At 34.2% G+C, this 22,510-nt stretch overlaps 3 protein-coding genes across 3 annotated transcripts in view; all 3 read right to left on the reverse strand.

Annotated features, from left to right (window-relative positions):
• LOC118602969 (olfactory receptor 51V1-like) overlaps positions 1-132 on the reverse strand; it is a 51,818-nt gene extending 51,686 nt beyond the window's left edge. The window contains 1 exon segment of the mRNA XM_036221576.1: positions 63-132. Coding sequence (XP_036077469.1) covers positions 63-99 — 37 coding nt within the window. The 5' untranslated portion in view covers positions 100-132.
• An 11,421-nt stretch (positions 133-11,553) lies between these two features.
• Positions 11,554-12,507, reverse strand: LOC107505716 (putative olfactory receptor 52P1). The gene has a single exon (XM_016135999.2). It carries the CDS (start codon positions 12,505-12,507, stop codon positions 11,554-11,556), a length of 954 nt encoding a protein of 317 aa, XP_015991485.2.
• A 7,464-nt stretch (positions 12,508-19,971) lies between these two features.
• On the reverse strand, positions 19,972-20,915 carry LOC107505709 (olfactory receptor 51V1-like). Its single transcript, XM_016135992.2, is given in 2 exon segments — positions 19,972-20,423; positions 20,426-20,915. Coding segments are annotated over 2 exon segments (942 nt in total).
• Positions 20,916-22,510: the final 1,595 nt, after the last annotated feature.

The following is a 22,510-nucleotide window of genomic DNA, read 5'->3' on the forward strand; positions in this document are numbered from 1 at the left end:
AGAAAGAACATAGGTGCATGAAGACTGCTCCACTGCAATCAGGTAGAGAAGGGTACTATTGCCCCTGATGGCCACAAGATAGATAAAGCAGAAGGACATGCTGATCCAGACATGGTACTGCTCAAGTCCGGGGATGCCCAAAAGGGTGAAGGAATCTGTGTTGTAGCTACTCAGGTTGTAAAAGGGCACTTCGAAGTCTGATGAGTAGCTTCTGTATCCTAAAAACAAATTGTGTATAATGAACATGAGAAAATTGCATGGTAATTCTTCCTCCACACTTCCCATAGGGCCAGCTCTCCTAGTTCCTATCTGCCAAGAAAGAACTTCCCATTGCTATTAAGAGCAATGCTCATCTTGCTCATCTCCTTAAAAAAGATCCCTTAGACCCAACAATTCTGGTGCTAATTACTCAATCATTCTGGAATCTTCTTCAAACTACATAAAATGCTATTTCCATTTTAATGATTGCATTTCCCCCGGGACAGGGTAAGTCATTACTGTATAGATGTCAGTGCAGAGAAAACCAATCTAATTCCACTCAGATATAGAAAGAAAGTAAAAGTAGTAAAAGTGGGGACACAATTAGGAAAATAAGGAGATAATTAATAATTACAGACTTCTACTGTGCGCCAGGCTCGTATAAATTATTGCTATATTTAGAAACAATCATCTAAGACAAGTATCTTTATTTAGTTTTTTTTATGGAAACTAGAACTCTGAGAGATAATCTTTCTTAAAATATCATTGTTAGTGACTGGGAAAGCCGAGATCACTAGATTCCACAGCTAATACTCTGATGCTGCTGTCCCACACCAGGTGACTGCCTCAGCACATTGTGAGATGTCAAGAACTGAGAAGAGGCAGAGGATGTAAAAAAGTGTATAAGGAAAAATATAACACTGGAACTGTAATTTGACCAGCACACCAAACTTACCCTAGTTTCAATGATTTTCCTGATATTCCTGACACTATAGAACCTTGGGATTTGCAGGCCAGTATGTTCTCTGGACTATGATGTGTGATTCTTCATCATGGAGGATAAATATGAAAAGGATACGAAGTTCAGCCTCTAGCTCACCCTTAAGATTTAATGAAGAAATTGGTTCACATGCACTTTTCATCAATACAGAGGTGACATCTAGTGGAAGAAATATAGAATCTATATATTTTAAATTCTGAGTCAAGATAAAAGCAAATAAGAAACCTCCATAACAAGAATTAATCATTTTTTGAGGATAATATATTCACAAATTTAATGCTTTTTATATGACATTATTTCTATAATCTTCTTAATAACTCTTTTAGATAGGTAAGAATGTTATTTGTATTTCTGATGTAGAAGCTGAGGCAGAGAGAAGTTAAATAAGTTGCCAAAGGCCACACAGTGAAGAAATGGTAGAGATGGGGATCAAACTCAAAAAGTCTTTTCCTAGACTCCTGTGCAGATAACCAAAATTCTCTATAGAGTACATGACACGTAGCATGTACATGATAGCTGGATAGCAAGAGATATAAAATTAAGTCAAGTTAAGGGATTTGTGAAAAAACATGGTGGAGTGAGAGACGTCCTCAGATCTCTTCCCTTGAAAATCAAAAGCTGTACATCTAAAACTGAACAAAAAACAACCAAACTGCACACCAGCACATCTGAGCATAGTACCTGCTCATAAGAGTTACCAGAGGTCAGAACCCCAGGTGTCAGGCAGTGGACTGGGACAAATAAAGAAGTGGCCTCTCACAGCTGCCAGAGCTCCTTGCAAGAGGAGAGGGAGGAGTGAAGTCGCGGCGACTTCCCTGATCAGCCTGCTTGGAAGTGCAGGAACTTCTAGCAGCCAGTAGCAGGGCCTTCATCAGGGCAGAAAGCAGAGAAGTGGGATGGGACAGCTGAGAAACAACAGTTGATTTTTACCAATCCCAATTACAAAACCAAGGCAGAGTCGCAGCTCGCAATTCCCAACTCAGTGGGCCCCTCCCCCCATACTCGCCAACCGAACACCACAGAGCCCCAGAAGAATCTGAGCAAACTCTACCAAAACTTTTGCTAACACAGACGGGGACTGAAACCGAGAGTAGCAATTGTGATTAAATATCTACAAGAAAAGAAAAAAGACATTTAGGCTTTATATAAAACAGAGATTCAAGAGGCTCGGACACCACCAACTGGAAACCAAAAGAAAAGCGCCTTCTTTACAGCAGGCTAAAGAGAGACCTTTAAATAATAAATATTTCTGGAAAACCAACAGAATACGTTTTCATTAATGATCAGGAGGAGACATAGTCCATTGAACACTATGAACAACCAAGGTAACAAGGCATCTCAGAAAGAGAAAAATCTCTAGAAAATAAGCTTACACACATAGAAATATGCGACTTAAATGACAGAGAATTCAGGATGGTACTTATGAAAAAACTCAATGAGATCCAACACAACTCAAATCAATAATTTCAGGAATTGAAAAAACAACTAGATGAGCAGAGCAAGGGGACTGAAACCCTCAAAAAGAACCAAATAGAACTTCTTGAGATGAAGAACACATACCAAGAATTAAAAAATGAAGTAGGAAGCTTGGGAAATAGAGTTAATAAGATGGAGGAAAGGATCAGTGATATCGAAGACAGAAATCTAGAAATGAATCTGAAGGAAGAAGAGAGAAACTGAAGAACGAAAAATAATGAAAGAAATACAAGAACTAGCTGATACCATCAAGAGAGGAAACATAAGAAGAATGGGCAATCCTGAAGGTGAGGAAAAGGAGCAGGAACTAGAAAGCATTTTCAGACAACTAGTGGACAAGATTTCCCAAATCTAAGGAATGAGCTGGAGCTTGGAATTCAAGAAGTCAACAGAACACCCAATTATCTCAACCCAAAAAGGCTTTCACCAAGACACATTGTATTGAAGTTATCAAAAATCAACGACAAAGACAGATTCTCAGGGCAGCCAGGGGAAAGAAAACAGTAATATATAAAGGAAACCTATTAGATTATCATTGGACTTCTCAGCGTAGACCTTACAAGCCAGAAAGGAATGGAATCAAATATTTAAACTATTAAGTGAAAGGAACTATCAGTCTAGAATAATGCATCCAGCTAAGCTCTCCTTTATATATGAAAGAGATATTAAGACCTTTCCGGACATACAAAAATTGAAGGAATTCTCCACTACGAGGTCTGCACTACAAGAAATACTGAAAAGTGTCAGTTCATCTAAAATGAAATAACAACAACAAAACAAAAAAATACATAATTAGGAGTAAAGTGACTATCAGGCAAATAGAATCAGAAGAGTGCAATCCTTACCAAGAACAGGGCATTATAAGGTTAAATAATAAGAAGAGAATTGCTATAGCGAGATAGTAATGAATGTTCAGCATATGTAGGGACAAACTGAGATAACAGTGACTGAAAAGGGGAGGATTCAGAGATCCAAATTCACAAAGCAGAAAGGAGATAAGGCCCATGCAGAATAAAATGGATGACTGTATATATATAACTACCCTTTTCATATATATGATGGTAACCGCACGCCATGGAGTCAGAATTGATGTATATAACATAAAACAAGAAGAATCAGAGGGAAAATCCATAAAATAAAGAAAAGAGAAACACAAGGACAAGGAATCATTGAAACACCAAGCTACCATAAAGGAAAAGATAAAATGGCTATAAGAAGATCTCATTTCAATAATTCCCCTAAATGTAAATGGACTGAACTCACCAATAAAAAGGCACAGAGATGCAGAATGGAGCAAAAAACAAGACTCAACCATATGCTTCCTCCAGGAGACAAGTCTCAGCTCCAAGACAAATATAGACTCAGAGCAAAAGGGTGGACAATGATATTTCAAGCAAATGGCATTCAGAGAAAAGCAGGAATTGTGGTACTAATATTGGATGAAATAGATTTAGAAGTAAAAAAGGTAAAGAGGGACACTTCATAGTAATAAAGGGAATCATGCACCAAGAAGACATAACACTTATTAATATCTATGCTCCCAATCAAGGAGCCCTGAAATACGTAAAGCAATTACTAACAGACCTATCAAAGTAGGGGACCTAAATACCCCACTCTCAGATATAGACAGACCATCCAAACAGAAAAATCAGTAAAGAAAGAACATCCTTAAAGGACAGATTAGGCCAACTGGACATAATCGACATTTGCAGAGCCTCCTATACCAAAACAGCTGCTTATACAGTCTTCTCTAGCGCACTTGGAACATTCTCATACTGGGAAACAGAGATAACAGTATGGAGATTGAAACAACCATCAAAAACCTACCAAAAAGTAAAAATCCAGGAGCAGATGGCTTCACCTGTGAATTCTACCTAATATTCAAAGAAGATGTAATACCAATTCTCCTCAAACTCTTCCAAAAAAATGGAAGAGGATATAATACTTCCCAACTCATTTTATGAAGCAAATATTACCCTGACACCAAAACCTAGTAAAGACAATGCAAAAAAAAAAAGAAAGAAAAAGACAAAAGAAAAGAAAACTGCAGACCAATATCTCTCATGAATACAATGCAAAATTTTTAAATAAGACACTAGAGAACCAAATACAGCAACATATTAAAAAGATTATACACCACGACCAAGTGGACTCATTCCAGGGCGTAGGGATGGTTCAACATATGCAAATTGATTAATGTGATACACCACATAAAAAAATTAAAAAATAAGAATCATATATGATCATATCAATAGATGCAGAAAAAGCCTTCGACAAGATACAGCATCTATTTATGATCCAAACACTTAATAAAATTGGTACAGAGGTAAAGAACCATGTATGACAGAACTGCAGCCAACATTATACTTAATGGTGAAAAACTAAACACTTTCCCTCTAAGATCAGGAACAAGGCGAGGCTGTCCACTATCGCCACTCTTATTCAATATAACATTGGCAGTCCTAGCCAGTGCAATCATAAAAGAGAAAGATATAAAAGGCATCCAAATAGGAAACAAAGAAGTCAAACTGTCACTATTTGTGGATGACATGATTTTCTATATAGAAAATTTGAAAAACTCCACAAGAACACTACTAGAAACAATAAACAAATACAGCAAAGTCTCTGGATACAAAAACAACTTTCAGAAATCCATAGCGCTTCTATACTCTAATAACGACATGTCAGAAAAAGAAGTCAAAAAAATAATTCCTTTTGCAGTTGCGACAAAAAGAATTAAATATCTAGGAGTAAATCTAATGAAACGTGAAGGATTTATATAATGAAAACTACAAGACCCTATTAAAAGAAATCAAAGTACAAAGAAATGGAAAGACACTCTGCGTTCTTGGATTGGAAAAATCAACATAGTTAAAAATACCTTATTACCTAAAGCATTATAGAGATTTAATGCAACTCCATCAATATCCCATTGTCATATTGTGTTTCCAGTTACAACAACAACAGCACACTGAGAAAAACATTCTTGATAAGAGTCTCTGTAATCTCAAGTGTACTGAAATACAAAGTTCTACTTTTGCATTCAAGATAGTAAGGCTCTGACTCCCGTTGAAAGACTTTTCACTTGTTTGGATAAAGAATTAGTTAAAACACACAGATCTGATCATATCTAGTCCACACATGACATACAAGTAAAAAAATTATGAAAAAAATTGATGCTCAACAAGCTCAATGACAGATACTTCTATAAAGTGAAAATAAATATTAATATTTTATCCTATTTAAAAACAGCAATTGTCATTTTTGAGACTACATAAGAAATCCAGTCTAGTGTATTATATGAAATAAATCTATCATCTAATTTGTTATCATATCTCATCATCCTAAATTTCTTTTCTGAATACTCATGAATTAAGCATTAAGCACAGATTAAGATTATTAAATTATACATTAAAATGTAGTCAAAATTTCTTCTTTTTCTAAAGCCTCCAACCCTGCATAGCCAACATTTGTGTCTTCCTTGAGTTCTCTCTCCTAGGTTTTTTTCTCCTTTAGACACAAATTTGGGTTCTGTATTTCACTTTATATCTATCTATATTTCCCTGTTCAGCCTTTACCTGCTTCTCCGAACTTTGCTCAGTCTTGTTGTTTATGGTGTGAAGATCAAACAGATTCAAGATCGAGTGTCCGAGATTTTTCACTCTATGGATACTTTTGATTTCTCATTATTTTATCTGATATCAAGTAACAAAATTTCACTTAAGAGAAATCTTTGTTCTGAGAGTCTATGCTTTCTCTAGTACATTGTCTGCTGAAGTATAGAGTCGTAAGTAACTCTAAGTCCTATTTAAACAATTTCAGTTTTTGTGAATACAGAATTAATTTATAACTAGATGACATAAAAGGCAGAAATTATGAAGACTTGTTTGTGGTTCGGTCACTGAAGATCTTCAGTCTTTCGATGGTCTTCTTTAATCTTTCAGTGATGGGAGTTTTTTAAAAACACACCTAAATGTAAATGCCTAGCCTCTGATTACAAATATTAAGTTTATGGTGTTGTCTAAAAGCAGAATACATTCAGTATAAAGTCGATAATCTTAATGATAATGAACTACCTACTTTTTGTCTTCTCGTTTTGATTGCAGTAGTTGTCATTCTCCACCTCCACCTCGTCCTTCTAGTTATCATTACCATGCAGTCATAAGCAGGCACTAAGCAAGTTCAGATTTTTAATTTTTGTATTGAAATGCAAATTTATACATTTTATTTTTAGAACACATTTAGATTTGCAGAAATTTGAATATATAGTACTGAGATTTCCTAGGGACTCCCACACCCAGATTTTTGTATTATTATCACCTTAGTATAATAGATTTGCCACATTTAGGGAACCAATACTAATACATTATAATTACCTAAAGTCCGTATTTTATTGAAATTTTTTATTTTTTACTTATTATCTTCTTTCGTCCCAAGATCCCATCCAGGGTGCCACATTGCATTTAGTTGTCATATCTCCTTAAGCTTCTTTTGATGAGAAAAACAACTTTTGTTTTTCTGAGTTGCTGCCTAGGCATTTTACAGTATGATAACTCTGCTCACACCCAGAGTCTGAACATTTAGATTAGAACTTGGATTTAGGATTCCCATCATAAATCCCGCTTTGCTTTTCCCAGGACACCTTTTAAAATAATCAGCACGTTCTCAATTTCACACACCAGCTCAAGCTCTCCAGAGCACTTCTCTCAGCTAGAAATTCCTGAGATTATCATTGTTTCTAATTACCTTAACACTATCCAAGAGTACTATTGAAGTGCCTCCTAGGAAGTCCTTCTATTGAAATTTATCTGATGTTATTAGCATAATTAGATTGAAATTATTTATTTTGAGGAGGAAGACCATAGATGTTACAGTGTCATCGTGATCACATATCGAGGGTGCATACCTGAGTTATCTGACATTAATTACTTGTCTCAAGTAGTATTTGTCAGATTTCTTCAATGCAAAGTTATTGTTTTTTGAATTCCCATTTTCATACAATACTCTTTGGAGGAAAGTCACTATATGCAATCCATACTTAAGGAGTAGGAATTTATGCACTCCTCAATCATGGATTAGCTGCATTTTAACAAATTTTTTGGAATTCTACTACATGGCAGATTGAAACATTATTTTAAAAATTTATTTAATCATTTATTTATATCGGTATAGAGTTATGAATATTTTCATTATAATTTGGGTTACAATCCAACATTCCTTTATTTTATTGCTCAAGTTGTTTCAATTTGACCATTTGGAGCTCATTCATTTGGCTTATCTTCCTCTCTGACATACACCTCATTTTATGTGTGTGCCTCTGTGTGTATGTGTATGTGTATGTGTGTATGTGTAACGCTTCTTACTTTATGACATTATAAGTTGCTCCAGGCTCATTTTGGATATTTCTTGAATCATGCTATAGGTATGCTCATTGCTGCTTGTGTGTCTCTCTTTTAGGTTCTTTCATCTGACAGAGCAAGGAATTTTGTGCGTATGCTAACCCATGTATTCACACATATCCATAAATATTTCTATGTGTAACCACTTGTATGCTAAATTAAGCTGATTTTCGGTTTTTACTAATGTCTTCCACTTTAATTTATTACAACTTGAATCTTTCTAGCCTCTTCTTGCTTATCAGAAAATTCCTCCTCCATCAGTGAAAAACTGGCTTCCACCCTCTGTCACTCATTTATTTAATTGTTAACTTCTAGTATACTTGTAAAGCCCTGTAGGATTCATTAATCATTACTCCTGTGAGAAAAACTGAATCAACTAAAGGGTTTATTAACAGTCCCTTTTGCCTTTGTTTCTATACTCTACTTATTTCCAAAGTTACTTAGGTCAGTCAGTGCCTTTTCCTACCACCCCCTTAGTGAGATTATATCATACATCTGCAATACAGCTAGATTTTTTTTTTTTGTTACAGTTTGTATCCCTCTAAGTAATCCTCCAACATTATAAACAATAATATTTAATTTAAGGTCCATTCTACGCTATACATTTCTGTGTTTTTTCAATGCATAATATCATAAATAAACTGAGTTTTATTACTCTCTAAAATCTCATGGTTTTTATCCTGTTCATCCTTATCCTATTCATCTGTGGACAAATGATTTGTAAAGGGACAGATCAGGATAAATATTTTAAGTTTTTATGTTCATGTGATCTCTGTCCTAATTGTCACTACAGCAAGTCCTCAAATACTACCATTTTATTCAGTAACGTTTTCTTATAAGATTGGTGAGATGACATGTGAACTTAACTCTAGTTTATGTCAATCGGCCTATGGTTAAAATTGGTTTTATTACAAGTTGTTTAACTTAAAGTTTCAGAACTCATCAACGACGTTAAGTGAGAACTCACTGTATAGGACAAATGTTCCATAAATAATACATAAATTAATGGATATAGTGGTACGCCAGTAAAATTTTATTTTCAGGAAGAAGCAGCAAGCTGTATTTAGCCTGTGTGCTCTAAGTTGTTTCAAGTTGTTTCATGAACCTGACATATTCATATTCTCTGTGGTTGATCGAGAGTAATGTTAGAGTCTATAAGTACAAAATAAAGTGTAGCCCTTTAGTCAAATAAGTTCAAGTTTTAGGTTAGATGCATCACCTGTAGCTAAAGTTATGAATTGCATACAAGATTGTATGGGGTTTCACCACTCCCATTTCCCTGACAGTTCTTTAGTTCTCAAGGTGACCAATGAACTTCACAGTGCCACAAAGTAGATTTCTCCTTATTAGATGTGCCTGCTGCTTTTCTAACTATACATTTTCCTTTGAACCTTTGTTCTCCTTTTAGTTTTATGACATTTTCTGGATGTATTTCCACTTATCTTCCTATATCTGTTCACTTTTATTGTGATGTTACCTCCACTTGGAAATCTTTGCCTTGTTACCTGGTAAATTTATCAACTTAGTCTTCTCTTGGCATCTCTTCCAATATGCCTTACCTAGAATTTTTGTCAGATTCAGTATTATTTTTGGTGTTCCATAATCATCTACACAATTTTAAACTATATTGCATTGAATTTATCATTTTCTACATTATCTGAGATAGATGCTGGACTTTTCTTCTTTTTAGTTAATTATTTAACTTTTTTTACCACTTAGTTTCTCATATATTTCTGGCATATATTTGACAATAAATACTCTATGACACTGATTCTCTGTTGCTGATTTCAGTGACTCAGTAAATTATTCACTGAGATAAGATATTTTATAGGGTGGTTTAGCTGGGTAAATAAGTGCAAAATGTTCACTTTTGGTCTTGATAAACAAACAAACAGGATTTCCAAATGAGATATCCACTTGGGAGCTCTATTTAGGCATTTAGAAAAAAAAAAAAAAAAACCTTTGCTAATTGCTCTTCATATTTCCAATGCCTATCATGGCACTGTCACTGGTATATAGGGAAGAAGAGTTTGTTGAATATTGTGATACTTGTGTTCCATTCATTATCTCATTGAATCCTACCCTGACACTATAAAATGCAAACACTGTTTTCTGTATTTAATCAATGATGAAATTCAGAATTTACAAACTTAAAAATGAAACTCGCCCGGCTATTAGTGAAGAAAGTAATGTTTGAACTTGACTTTTCTCTCCTTACAGTTCTAGCTGCAAAATATCTGATAGAACCACTTAATATATACCCTTGGAATGAATGGAAGACTTGTATTATTGTAAGGAAACACAACTAATTACAATATAACACACGCAAAAGTTAATAAAATACATATATAGTTATCAACAAACACGAATATGGCTTTAGCCAACATACAGAAAAACCAAAGTTTTGCGGAGCTAACTCATTTGAAAACACACAAACATCCATTAAACACATGGAAAATATATATCAACCTTGGTCAACAATCGACAATTTCCAAATCAATGAACCTTCATCCATGAAATGTCTAAACGTAAAAGAATGTTTTTCGCAGGGCATTTATAAATATGTCCAAAGTAGTGTCCTCTGTGCTCCATGCATAATAAAATTAATATCATTAATTAAGGAAAGAATGGTTTTCAACTGCAGCACTTAATGAATGTGACCAAATTTTTTTTCTCTTAAATTAAAGAAAGAAAAAAAAACTGCATGTCAATAAGTAGAATTTTCAAACTTTGGAAATTTTATACCAATTTGGAAAACATAGTCATAATGTTACAAGGCAGTGTTGATTGGACATTTATCTAGGAAAATAGAAACAATTCCTGAACATTATAATAAAATGTCCAGATACAGAGGATTTGAGGGAGACTCAAGAATTTTACTATAATATCTTTAAAAAGATCACATGTAGGAGAATAAAATATGAAATGTTTGAAAAATAAACTTCTGTGTTTTCGAAGTGAATAATAAGTGTAAGACTTCCATCATGGTGAACAGCATACCATGATAAAAAGCATGTATTCTAAAACCAGAGTCCCTGGGTTCAAATTCTACATTGCCATTTTCTAGGTGAGTTACCTTGTGAAAATTACATAACCTCTCTGTGTCTCAATTTACTAAATGATATAATGAGAATAAACAACACGTATCTCACAGTATAGTTTTGTGGACTAACGGTTTACTCCTTGTGAAGTGTAAAGTGCTTAGTAAACAGACAAACAAACAATGATCATTATTTAAATGTTAAGGCATTATCATTACTATAATATGTAAAAAGCAACTTGAAAATAATTTTTACTTGAGAATTTTTAAACAAGCATGTAAAAGATAAAAATGGCAAAAAAAAAGCCCTGTTTTTATAAATTCTATTGTCTGTTTTATTCAGTTTTAGTGTGTGTGACAGTAATTAGCCTAGTCATTTCCCACTTCTGGATATTAAATATACAATTAATAAATACAGAATATGAGATAATGTCAGCAATAGATAACAATTGTTGCTAACATTTGTTCAAAGTTTCCAATCAAGAGACGTTCCTTTATTTCTAAAAGAAAGGAAAAGTAAATGCACAGCATCAAATATCTCTGCTAAATGACATAGCTGAATCAAGGAATAGCATGTTAGGGACAAGGTTGCAACCTTTGTTAACACGCCAGGACTTCGTGAAACAGATTTTAGCAATGTGGCTTTGTATTTTCGTATTTCAGTGTTCAGAAATTTTCCTGTTTGGGAAGAAGAGACCCAACAGTCGGTCACGAATCTGCTTGGTCTTCACACCATATACCAGGGGATTGACTGTGGGAGGAACCAAAAGGTACAAACTTGCAAGAATTATGTGGACGCTTGTAGGTACCTTCTTGCCAATGCGGTGAGTTAGGAAACTAAACAGTGCAGGTGTGTAGGAGACAAGTATAGTGCAGACATGGGCAGCACAGGTGCCCAGTGCCTTCGAGCGAGCATTCTGGGAAGAGAGCCGGAAGACTGCCTGGAGGATTTTGATATAGGATGTCGCTATGAGCCCTAGGTCCAATATCATCACTGAAAGGGCCACAGAGATTCCATATGCTCTGTTAATGAGAGTGTTGGCACTGGCCAGCTTCACCACAGCCATGTGCTCACAATAGGTGTGATTAATGACGTATTTAGTATAGTAAGGTAGCCTCTTAATGAGAAGAGGACAGGGTAAAACCATAAGGATAGCTCGGGTCACTCCACCCAGACCCATTTTAATGACCATTGGTGTCGTCAGGATGGTCGTATAACGCAGTGGGACGCAAATAGCTACATAGCGATCAAAGGCCATGGCAACTAAGAGAGCCGACTCAATTATGCAGAACGTGTGGATGAAATACATTTGTGCTAGGCAGATATTAAACTCAAAACTGTGAGCTTCCAACCAGAAGATGCCAAGCATCTTGGGGGCTGTGGTAGAGGCAAGAGCCATGTCATTCATTGCCAGCATGCAAAGGAAGAAATACATAGGCTGGTGGAGGCTTGGCTCCAGTTTGATGATTACGATGATTACACTGTTCCCCAGCAGGGTCAGCGCAAACAGGAGGCAGACAGGGATTCCAATCCAGCAGTGAAAATCTTGCAAACCAGGAATACCAACCAGGAAGAAAGATGAAATGTAGCTTTGTGTAACATTGTCCGCCATGTTAAAGCTGGAGTGTTTCCATACTCAAAACAGCCAGTCTAGTCTCTTATGGGCAGAAATCTGGATGGCAGAGTAATTCCACAGTCCTCTATATGGAGAGTCCAGACATTCTGTAATTAATAATCTTTCTAAAGAGCTGGCTCTTTTCTAAAACTTCCATAAGCCCTTTAGTAAATCCACCTCACCATTCTAAATCCTAATATCATCATCTGCAAATAAGAAGATTGAATTAAGTTCTTTCATAATTTTCTACCTGTGTAGTTTTATTCTATTCTACTCTATCATTTTTATTACATACTAAGAAGCCAGTGATGAAATCTGTGTGTGGGTGTCTGTGTGTGTGTGTGCACGCATGTGCCTAAGACTTTTTTGGTTTGTGTAATATACAGAGTCTTAAGGCAAAAGCCACTGTTCACAGGGAATTTTTTATCAAGTGTGGAAATACATGCAGTAATACACACACACACACACACACACACACACACAGGCATTTATATAATAATTAGTAGGTTATACAGAAGGCAATAGTAATTTTAACAATATACTAGTCCACAGACAAATTATCAAAAAACCAGGAATGCAGGATAAAAAACTCCAAGTACCTTAACATAACCAAATTCTTGTGATCATGAAAAATAATAAACTCTTACCCTCACTCTTTATTAATGTATTCTTATTTCAGAAAACTTCTTAAAGATAAAGAGAAGATATCTAGTGTATTAGAAGCATATCTTTAAAGTGAAGAATACCCACCGAAAACAACAGAATGATGCAAATCATCCATTAGAATTTTAGATGCATATTCCCTATACACAGGTTTTTTTGTAATACTTATATTTTCATAATTTGCCCTTTTCTGCGTAATTCAAAAATAACTATATGTGCAACTAAATTTGTTAATCCATCCAATTTCATGAATCATATATTATGTTTTAAATAATAAGGATAACTTTTTTCTGGTTCACTCAAGAAAAGTTAATTTTATTCAACATCTTTATAAAGTTACCATACATAATTTGTTTTAAAAGATTTACATGCAAATTAATTTGACACGTTAAGTGAAGATAAAGTTGCAAATATGTTACCTGTACCTGCAACCTTTTAAAAATTTTATTTCTTCATTGTTTTGGATAATTAAAACATTGTTGTAAATAATTACATAGGCAGCTAAAAGGGAAATGTAAGCCTGGTGGGTGTTCTGCTCGCCTTAGAGTCCTTGCCTTGACTCTGGCTTCAGTATCTATCCTGCAAAGCAACCACAATCCAGTTCTCCAGGTGTCATTACCACAAATATCTTCCAGTGATTCTTGCTCTGACCTTTTCCTTTTGTTCTATAACTGTCCGATAACCTTTCTAAGATGCAGTGTCCTCTTAGTATAATTCTGGAATGTACACCTGAGGCTTCATAACATACCTTTAAAAAAAAAGAATTCCAGTTGCCTCCAATATCTAGGTTCTTGAAATCCAGATATGAAAGCTTGAAAAATATTAATACATTTTCCTATCGATAATTCTTCTTTGAATTTCCAAATACTATCTGTGTAGAGAAAATCTTTCTGGTTATGATATGTGCATTCCCCTATTAAAATATATTACCCTGGGCCTATGTAAATAAATATTAGCGGTGTTTCCTTGTAAGAAGCTGAGAATTCAAATTTAAATTCGTCATTAAAAACATTTTAGAAGATTTCAAATTTAAACCATATCCATAATATAGAAACCCAGAGTTAGGGAATCACTACGACAGTGGTAAATCCTATAAACCCAGAGAGAGATAAGATCTTGGGCGAGAAATTAAGAATACTGAACAATTAAAATGTGCAAGGTTTTTACACTTATTTGAAAGAGTACTCAATATGTTTATAGGTTTACCCGTGTTCCAAGATTTTTCTTCCTTTTGGAAAAACCAAACCTCAAGAGACTGGCAGAGAACTAGGCATACAGAAAGCAAACTAATATACATAGGTCTATATAAACATGATTTCTATCTAAGAAAATTGCTTAGGATAAAAAATAAGCTTAATTGCTTTGTGATACAAACATCTACTTATCGACGAAGTTATGCCTCTAGTTGTCAATAAAAGTATTTATGGAGTAAAATTTTTTTAAAATGTGATTAAGCAGTTTTGAGTTAAAGAGGGACCAGAATCTTGGGGCACTAAAATGTGTAAAACATGGAGGGAACTGCAGAGAACAACTCCAAGAGTTTGGCCTGCTGGACAGTCTTCTCGATCTTAGGCCTTTTGTGAATAACATCGATCAGGCATTGGCCAGGAAAATTAGAACACTTGCTCATACCTTCCTAGTTTTCCTTTGCTCTGTCATTATTCTGAAACAGTTCTGAAACACAGAAATACAGTGTTCCTTCTGCCACAGGGAGATTGACATTTTACTTACATCTAGGTCAGTGAGCACAGTCCCTTGCCTGCAGTCTGCCACTTCAGAGAACATGGTGCTAATAAAACACACGCTATTTTCTGTACTATCTGTTAGTATACTATCCTCCAGCTCAGGCTTCTGACCCTCCAGAGATGGCCAGTATCTCCATCGCCATTTTCTACTCTTGGTTTTCTTCAATTTCTTTCTTAACGTATATTCTTTGAACAGTGTGACTACTGTAACTTATACAACCAGAAACCACTGTGTTATAGGAACTTCTTAGATTCTTGCATTAAAAAGGAAGATAATATAATCAGCGCTTTTTAAAAATTCTGGCAATATTTCTTTCTTATTTTCTAGTACCAAATCACATTACTTAAATACTACTTATGTCTTTTATAAATATGTATAGATTTCTTAATCTAGAAATCTTCTTTCCCCACTTGACTTCTACCTGCTTTATCTCAAATAGTACCTCACATAATAACATGAATTGCTCCTCTCTGCAAATCCACAAATGATTGTTTTTCATTGCATCCTCCAGACAAAGTGACTCACCTAGGAATGGTTGAAATATATGACAGAGATGGCTTTGGGAGCATTGAGAGCTCTGTGGACAAATTGGTAGCTATGGCTGCCTTGTAATAGGATATTATGATGCTCAGGAGTTCCATTGGCTTTGGAAGATCCGACAGTTCTTGGATTATTCACAAAGGAGACATAAAAATGGAGAGAAATAAGACTGGGCCAGGACTATGCACAAATATATGAAGACTAGGGAGCTATGTAACACGGTGACTTGAGTTCATCTTTAGTAAATTCAGTCTCTAGAGACAGACTCATTGCACCCCGTGTTGATTCAAATGTTTAACTCACTGAGAAGGCTCTAAGAAGACCAAGATTTGCAAATGAGTTTCGTGTAGACATGCAGATGTAAAATACATATAAGACTCAGAAAATAATGACGCTACCAAGATCTGAAAAAGTCAAGAAATGTAATTTTATCTTTAAAATATATTATTACATAGGTTTAGTGTTACTTTGTCTTCGTGATAAGACACTTTTATTGTTATCTCTTGTATTACTAATATTCACATAGCAACTTCATCATTCTTGTGATGAGTGTTTTCAGTTTATAACTTTTTACCCTTTTATTTTGTCTCGTCAATGACTTTACTGTGTAACATCCATCTTGTTTAAAACAAACAAAAAATACTTTCAGAATTTTTCTTTCTTATTTATTCTAATGATTTCTGTCTTTGAATTGGAATGTTTAATCCATTTATTTTTAGTGTAGCTATCAGTATACTCAGGTTTAATTCTACTACATTAAAATTTATTTTCCATTTAACTCTCTTGCTTTTACTACCTTACATTTTTTGGGATAAAAACATTTTTAATACTCCATTTTGATCTTCTCTATTGGCTTTTTATACTTCTATATTTTATACTAATTATTTCCATAATTTAGAAATAACTCTAAAACAGCTAAAATAGTTTAATACTTTAGTATACAATGAACATATATAAAATTATATTAACTATTTTTATAACACTTTAGTAGGTTATAAAAACTTTAGAACCATATAATTCTCTTTACTGTCTTTTTCTTTTGTGTATTGTGGTCATATTTTTATAATTTCTTTATTTAAAAAAATTTTTTTAACACCTTTATTAAGGTATAATTGACAAATAAAAATTGTACATATTTAAGATGTGCAACTTGCTATTTTGACATATGAATACATTGTGAAATGATTACCACAATCATAGAAACATATTTTTATATATTAGAAAAGTCAATTGTCTGTTAAATAAATTAATTAATAAAACGTGTATCTTTTATATTTCCACTGAAGCCCTCTTTATTTTTTTAAATTGTTTTAAGGGTAACCCCCAAACCAAATACTTTATACTATTATACATAGAAGGAATTTCAGAGTGAGTTGATTTGAGGTGCTGTTTCCGATCTCGTGAAATAGGACAAAATTATTTTAAAATTATTACATCTAAAAGTTAAGAAAAAGTTTCTTCTTCAAGAAATAGTAACAAGTGTTTTTGAAAGAATTTGTGAAACGGTCCTCCAGACAACTGTATTATACTTCAGATTATATTGCATTCCATCGATTTTAACACCAGCTCTTTTTCACATTTTTATACTTCTCAAATTAGGTTACGTCTTAGAAATGATACCATTTTATTTATCTTTTTTATTACATGTTTGCAGTGGTATTGGTTAATAAAATTTTATAGGTTTCAAGTGTACAATTCAATAATATATCATCTCTATATTGCATTGTTGTTCACCACCCAAAGTCAAATCACCTTCCATCACCATGTGTTCGACCCCTTTTACCCTCACTACCTGCACTCCTCCCTCTTTCCCTCTGGCACCACTAAACTGTGACAAGAAAATAATAAAACTTGTGGACATAGACAACAGTTTAGTGGCTCTTTATTTTTTGTGTGTATATCAGTGTGTGGCAAACTAAAGCCTGCAGACCACATACCTCGTGTAGCGGTTTTTGCAAGTTTTTGAGTTAAGAAAGCTTTTTGCATTTGTAAAAGTTCATAAAACAAAACCACAAAGAAAATATATGAAAAAGACCACATGTGGCCTACAAAGACTAAAATATTCACAGTCTGATCCATTAAAAAAAAAAAAAGCGTTTTTTAGAAATGTTGATACTTAAGATGAGAACTAAAGAGATTTTCAGTTATTAAAAGATCTCTCCTCTATTGTGGCTACAAGATATAACACATTTCTATAAAATTAACATTTTGTTATTGTTTTGAAATTAACAAAGAAAAGCTAACAACAACCAAAGATATAGAAGTTATAGAATGGTATATATTTTAACAATTTCCACATATTTAGCTCAAAAAATTTGTGCTAACTTGTATTCGTATTAAAAGCATATGCAAGTCTCTCAGTATCTTATACTCGCAGCTTCGATGACTCTTGACAATCATATTTTCTTTTTCTTTTTTCTTTTTCTATTTTATTAAATTTATGGTTATGACATTGGTTAATAAAATTATGTAGGTTTCAAGTGTACAATTCAATAATACATCATATGTATATTGCATTGTGTGTTTACCACCCAAAGTTAAATTTCTTTTCGTCACCATATATTTGACCCCCTTTACACATATCTACCTCGCCCTCACTCCCTCCTTCCCTCTGGTAACCATTAAACTCTTGTTATTTCCATGAATCTCTGTTTATTTTCTTATTTTATTTTTCCAATTTAATACCAAATATGAAATTGGATGTGACCTCCTTTTTAAAAAATCTGTGCCGATTTAATTTTAAATACGATTGAACATCTTTTAATATTTATTGACCATTTTAATTTCTTTTCTAAATATTGATAACTTAATTCCTGTTTTCTTTCTATTGCCTTATTATGTATATTGCCATATTTATTTGCCAAGACATTTTGCCTAAGTAAACTAATTATTATCATGTTTTGAACTGCAAGTATTTTAATAGTTTAATATTTATTATTGTTTCATGCATTTGTACATTTTATTAGGAAATTGGAAAAAAGGTAGATATGATGTTATAAACTGGATACAATAATATCCTTGAAGATTGGAAGTTATTTTTATTATCAGTCCACTATACCATTTATGATTTGTCCGAATCTTGAATTTTCAAAATATAAGTAAGGACTCCAAAAGAATCTAATAACAAAGCCACATTTTCCCCAGGTACAGCTTTTCATTCTTCATCTAATCTTCTATCTTTATTTGTACATTTTCTGATTAAGATTAAAATTGAAGAGCTTTCCCAATAAACTTAATTTAAAAAAATTAAATAAATAAAATTGAAGAGCTTACTAATTTATATACTTACATATTTGCTAAGTCACCTTGTCTCATAGCTATCCATGTGCCTTAATATATTTTACATTTATGTCAAAACAGTACTGCCTCTTCAAGAATATATGCTACAAAGATTGAGTCATGAGATTAATAATTCAGAGTCTTTAGTATAGAAGAGGGAAGATGGTTATGAATTAGAATATTTGGAAAAATTATTTATGAAGATAAAATGTTTACCAAGTTTGGTCTCAGAAATTCATAGACAGAGTTCTATGAACTTATTAAGATTTACTTTATCTAGTAGCGTAAATGTTAATATTTTTCCTAATTTGGTGTTAAGGATGAGGAAGATGAAGATATTTTGTCGCTAGAGATAAAAAAAAAATAAAATAAAGTCTTCTTCCTTTGAATATCCTCATGAATGGTAATTCCACAAAGTTTTCAGTACATACTAGGTTTTATTAAGTTCCTAAATGGCTACTCATCTGACCTGTCATTAATTTTTAAGTAATACATAGATTCTACACCAGTATGAAATGTCTCTACAAAAAAGGGCTTGTCTTCTTGATAGTTGTCAAATCCAGAAAAGATAAGAGAAGATCCAATAAAAAAGATATGTGAAGTATAGATTCTGGACAGTAAAGGACATCAATTACTGTAAGACTGGAATTAAGATTGCAAAGTTGGTAGTCATTTATAGATATGTAAAAGAGAGTGACAAAATTTCCTTTGAGAAGCAAGAAACAGAGTTTCTTAATAAATCGGTGAGAAGAGAATGGCAATAATGATTTGGAATACTTCATAAACAAACTATTAACCCATCTGAAAATATTATTTAAGGTAAGAGACCAATTGTAACTTCTATGTTGCTCAAGGCAACCATTCAAAGTGGTGATAAAACTGTGCCTCTGTTAATATAAAGTGGGTGTAAGGACAACTTTCTTGTAGATATTTCTTGCAAAATAATTTTTCTAGATAATTGTTAATATTATCTTTTCCTGGACAGAAAATGATAAGGACGTGTGATGAATGATTCTATTTTCATAATTTCCAACATTATACCTGAATTGTGACACATGGTTTTATTACCATTCTTGATACCTATAAACTTTCAACTAATAGCATATCACATAAAAACTTTGTGTTCAGTTGCCTTATATTTAACTTATTTAAATGAATGTATTCATTCTCTCTCTTTGCCTAAAGTTTCCTGCATCTAGGCCACTTATGCCTTTTTGATCTAAAGTGTTTCTTTCACTCCTTCTTCCTGGATAACCACCTCTGAATCCTGCCACGGATCTGCTGGGTCTTGACACTGTAGATGATGGGGTTCATCAAGGGTGGGGAAAGGATATAGATGTTGCCCATGAGAACGTGGACCACAGGAGAGAGGTGCTTCCCAAAGCGATGCACCATAGTCAGACCAATGATTGGGATGTAAAAAACCAGGACAGCACAGATATGGGAGACAGAGGTCTGCAAGGACTTGAGTTGCTCCTCTCGGGATGCAATAGCCAAGACTGAGTGCAGAATTAAGATGTGTGAGATGAGAATGAGCACTGAATCCAAAAGCAGTGTGCAGATGACCAGGGCTAAGGCGTAGAAGCTGTTGAAGCGGATGTCAGAGCAGGCCAGCCGGAGTAGGTCCTGGTGCAGGCAGAAAGAGTGGGAGAGGATGTGGGGGCGGCAGTAATGGAAGAACTTAGGCGGACGATGGGAGCAGTAATGAACAGGAAACTCCTCCCTAAAATGGCCATACCAATATTGACGATTCTGGCATTGGTGAGAATGGATGTGTATCTCAGAGGATTGCAGACTGCTGTAAAGCGATCAAAGGCCGTGGCAAGAAGGACTCCAGACTCCATGATAGATAGACCATGAACAAAGAAGGTTTGTGCAATGCAGGCATCCAGGCTGACCTCTTGGCTGAGCCCCCACAGGATCCCCAGCACTGTGTGCACCGTGGACAGCCCCATGCACAGGTCAGTGAGGGCCAGCATGGCCAGGAAGTAGAACATGGGCTGATGCAGGCTTGGCTCAGTACGAATCACATGCAGCACCAGGCAGTTCCCTGAGAGAATCATAGCATAGATGCCAGAGAAGGGGACGGCTAGCCAGGGATAGTCCTGTTCCAGGCCAGGGAAACCCGTAAGAAGAAATGTGGAATTACTGATTTTCAAATCAGGTCGAATGGACATTGATCTATAAAAACGGAAACCTTTCAAGGAAAAATGTATCTAACAGCTGATTAAGATTCATATGTATTTTCTGCTGCTTTGGTATGAAATCTATAGTAACAGCTATAATAAGAATAGTTGGATTAGCACAAAAACTCATTAGATATAAGAGCGGTGCCTGTATTTTTTCAGAAGTTTAAATTGTTGTGAAACAGAGATGAAATTAATTTATGCCTACATATGAAACCTCCTTGTTATTAGATTATTGGTCCCATTAGAGGAATCAGTGTCCATATCCACAGTATCACAATCAACGCTTCACATTAAAATAGCAGTAAAAATGATTTCTGGTTGGTGAAGGTACAATAATGAAGTTTCAATATGCAAAGTAGAAAAGAAAAATACATTCAGGTTATTCACATTTAAAGCTTTATGTAATAAATTTCAAATTACTGCTGCGTGGCGTAAGATTAATCTTTGCTCATTACATAAAACACTAAGTTATATAGTACTGACACGGCAGAGATGTTCTTGCCAATTTTTAAAACGGAGCTCGCTCTTGTTTTGTCATGGAGGCATTGAGATTCTAAAGGAAACAAGATTTATGCAGATGTGAGAAGTATATAATTCACTGGGGTAAATCCTAGAACCTGGGAGATGCTGTGTTGAGTGATGCAATAACCTGAGCTCCTTTGGGAAAATTAGGGAAGACACATGGGCACTGTCTGCAGAGCAGACTTTCCACTCCACCAATGTTTGAATCTTCTTACAAGTGAGAGTTATAAAAATTATTCCTTCATCCAGGGACATCTGGAAAGGAGCATCGGACAGAGAGATCCAGGAACCTCTAGTAATTTGCTTCCTCCTAGACTGGTATTTACCTTTTGTTTGAAGGGCAGTAGATATATCCCATATGAAACAGGTTATTATCATTAATATAAAATTTCATTTTGTTTCTCTTCATTTTAGCTACAACTTACCCCCCCCTTTTTTTTAAACTCATAGCTTAAGTATTTAAAAAGTTTATGTGCTGGTAAATATAAAATATTCTTTATGAGTCATATAGTTCTGTACAAGGTTGATGATAATTCTTATAAGATGTGTGAAATCAGACCTCTCTTTTCATAACAATATGATTTAGCATTTTTTTTCTTTACCGTGTGCTAAGAATCTTAGCATTATTTAATTTTCAGAATTAGATTATTTGTGTTATCTACTTTAATTACTATAATTATTTAAACATCATATCTTTATTTTAATTGGCAGTAGAACATAGAGATAAAGAATGTGCTTATAAAGCCCATCTTTCTGGGTTGGAGACTCTTCTCCAACATTTCTGAGTTCTGTGATTTTGGGCAATATACTTAAATATATCAATTTTCTCATCTAAAACGGGGACAGTAACATTATCTAATTCATAGGATTGTCCTAAAAATTAAAATAGATGAATATGTACAGCATTTAAAATAGTGAAAGACACAGAGAAATACCTAATGAAAGTAAACTGCTATTATTTCCATTTCAGAGATGAAGAAACCAAGGTTATAAATGCACTATCTAATAAAGGAGCCATGAGCTACAAATGGCTACTGAGTATATGAAATGTAGCAAGTCCA

Source organism: Rousettus aegyptiacus, unplaced genomic scaffold (assembly GCF_014176215.1).
Source record: "Rousettus aegyptiacus isolate mRouAeg1 unplaced genomic scaffold, mRouAeg1.p scaffold_m13_p_5, whole genome shotgun sequence".
Lineage (NCBI taxonomy): Eukaryota > Metazoa > Chordata > Mammalia > Chiroptera > Pteropodidae > Rousettus > Rousettus aegyptiacus.

Bases quoted from the DNA above. Each gene is read 5' to 3' on its own strand.
- LOC107505716 (XM_016135999.2), bottom strand. From the start codon at position 12,507: ATGGCGGACAATGTTACACAAAGCTACATTTCATCTTTCTTCCTGGTT.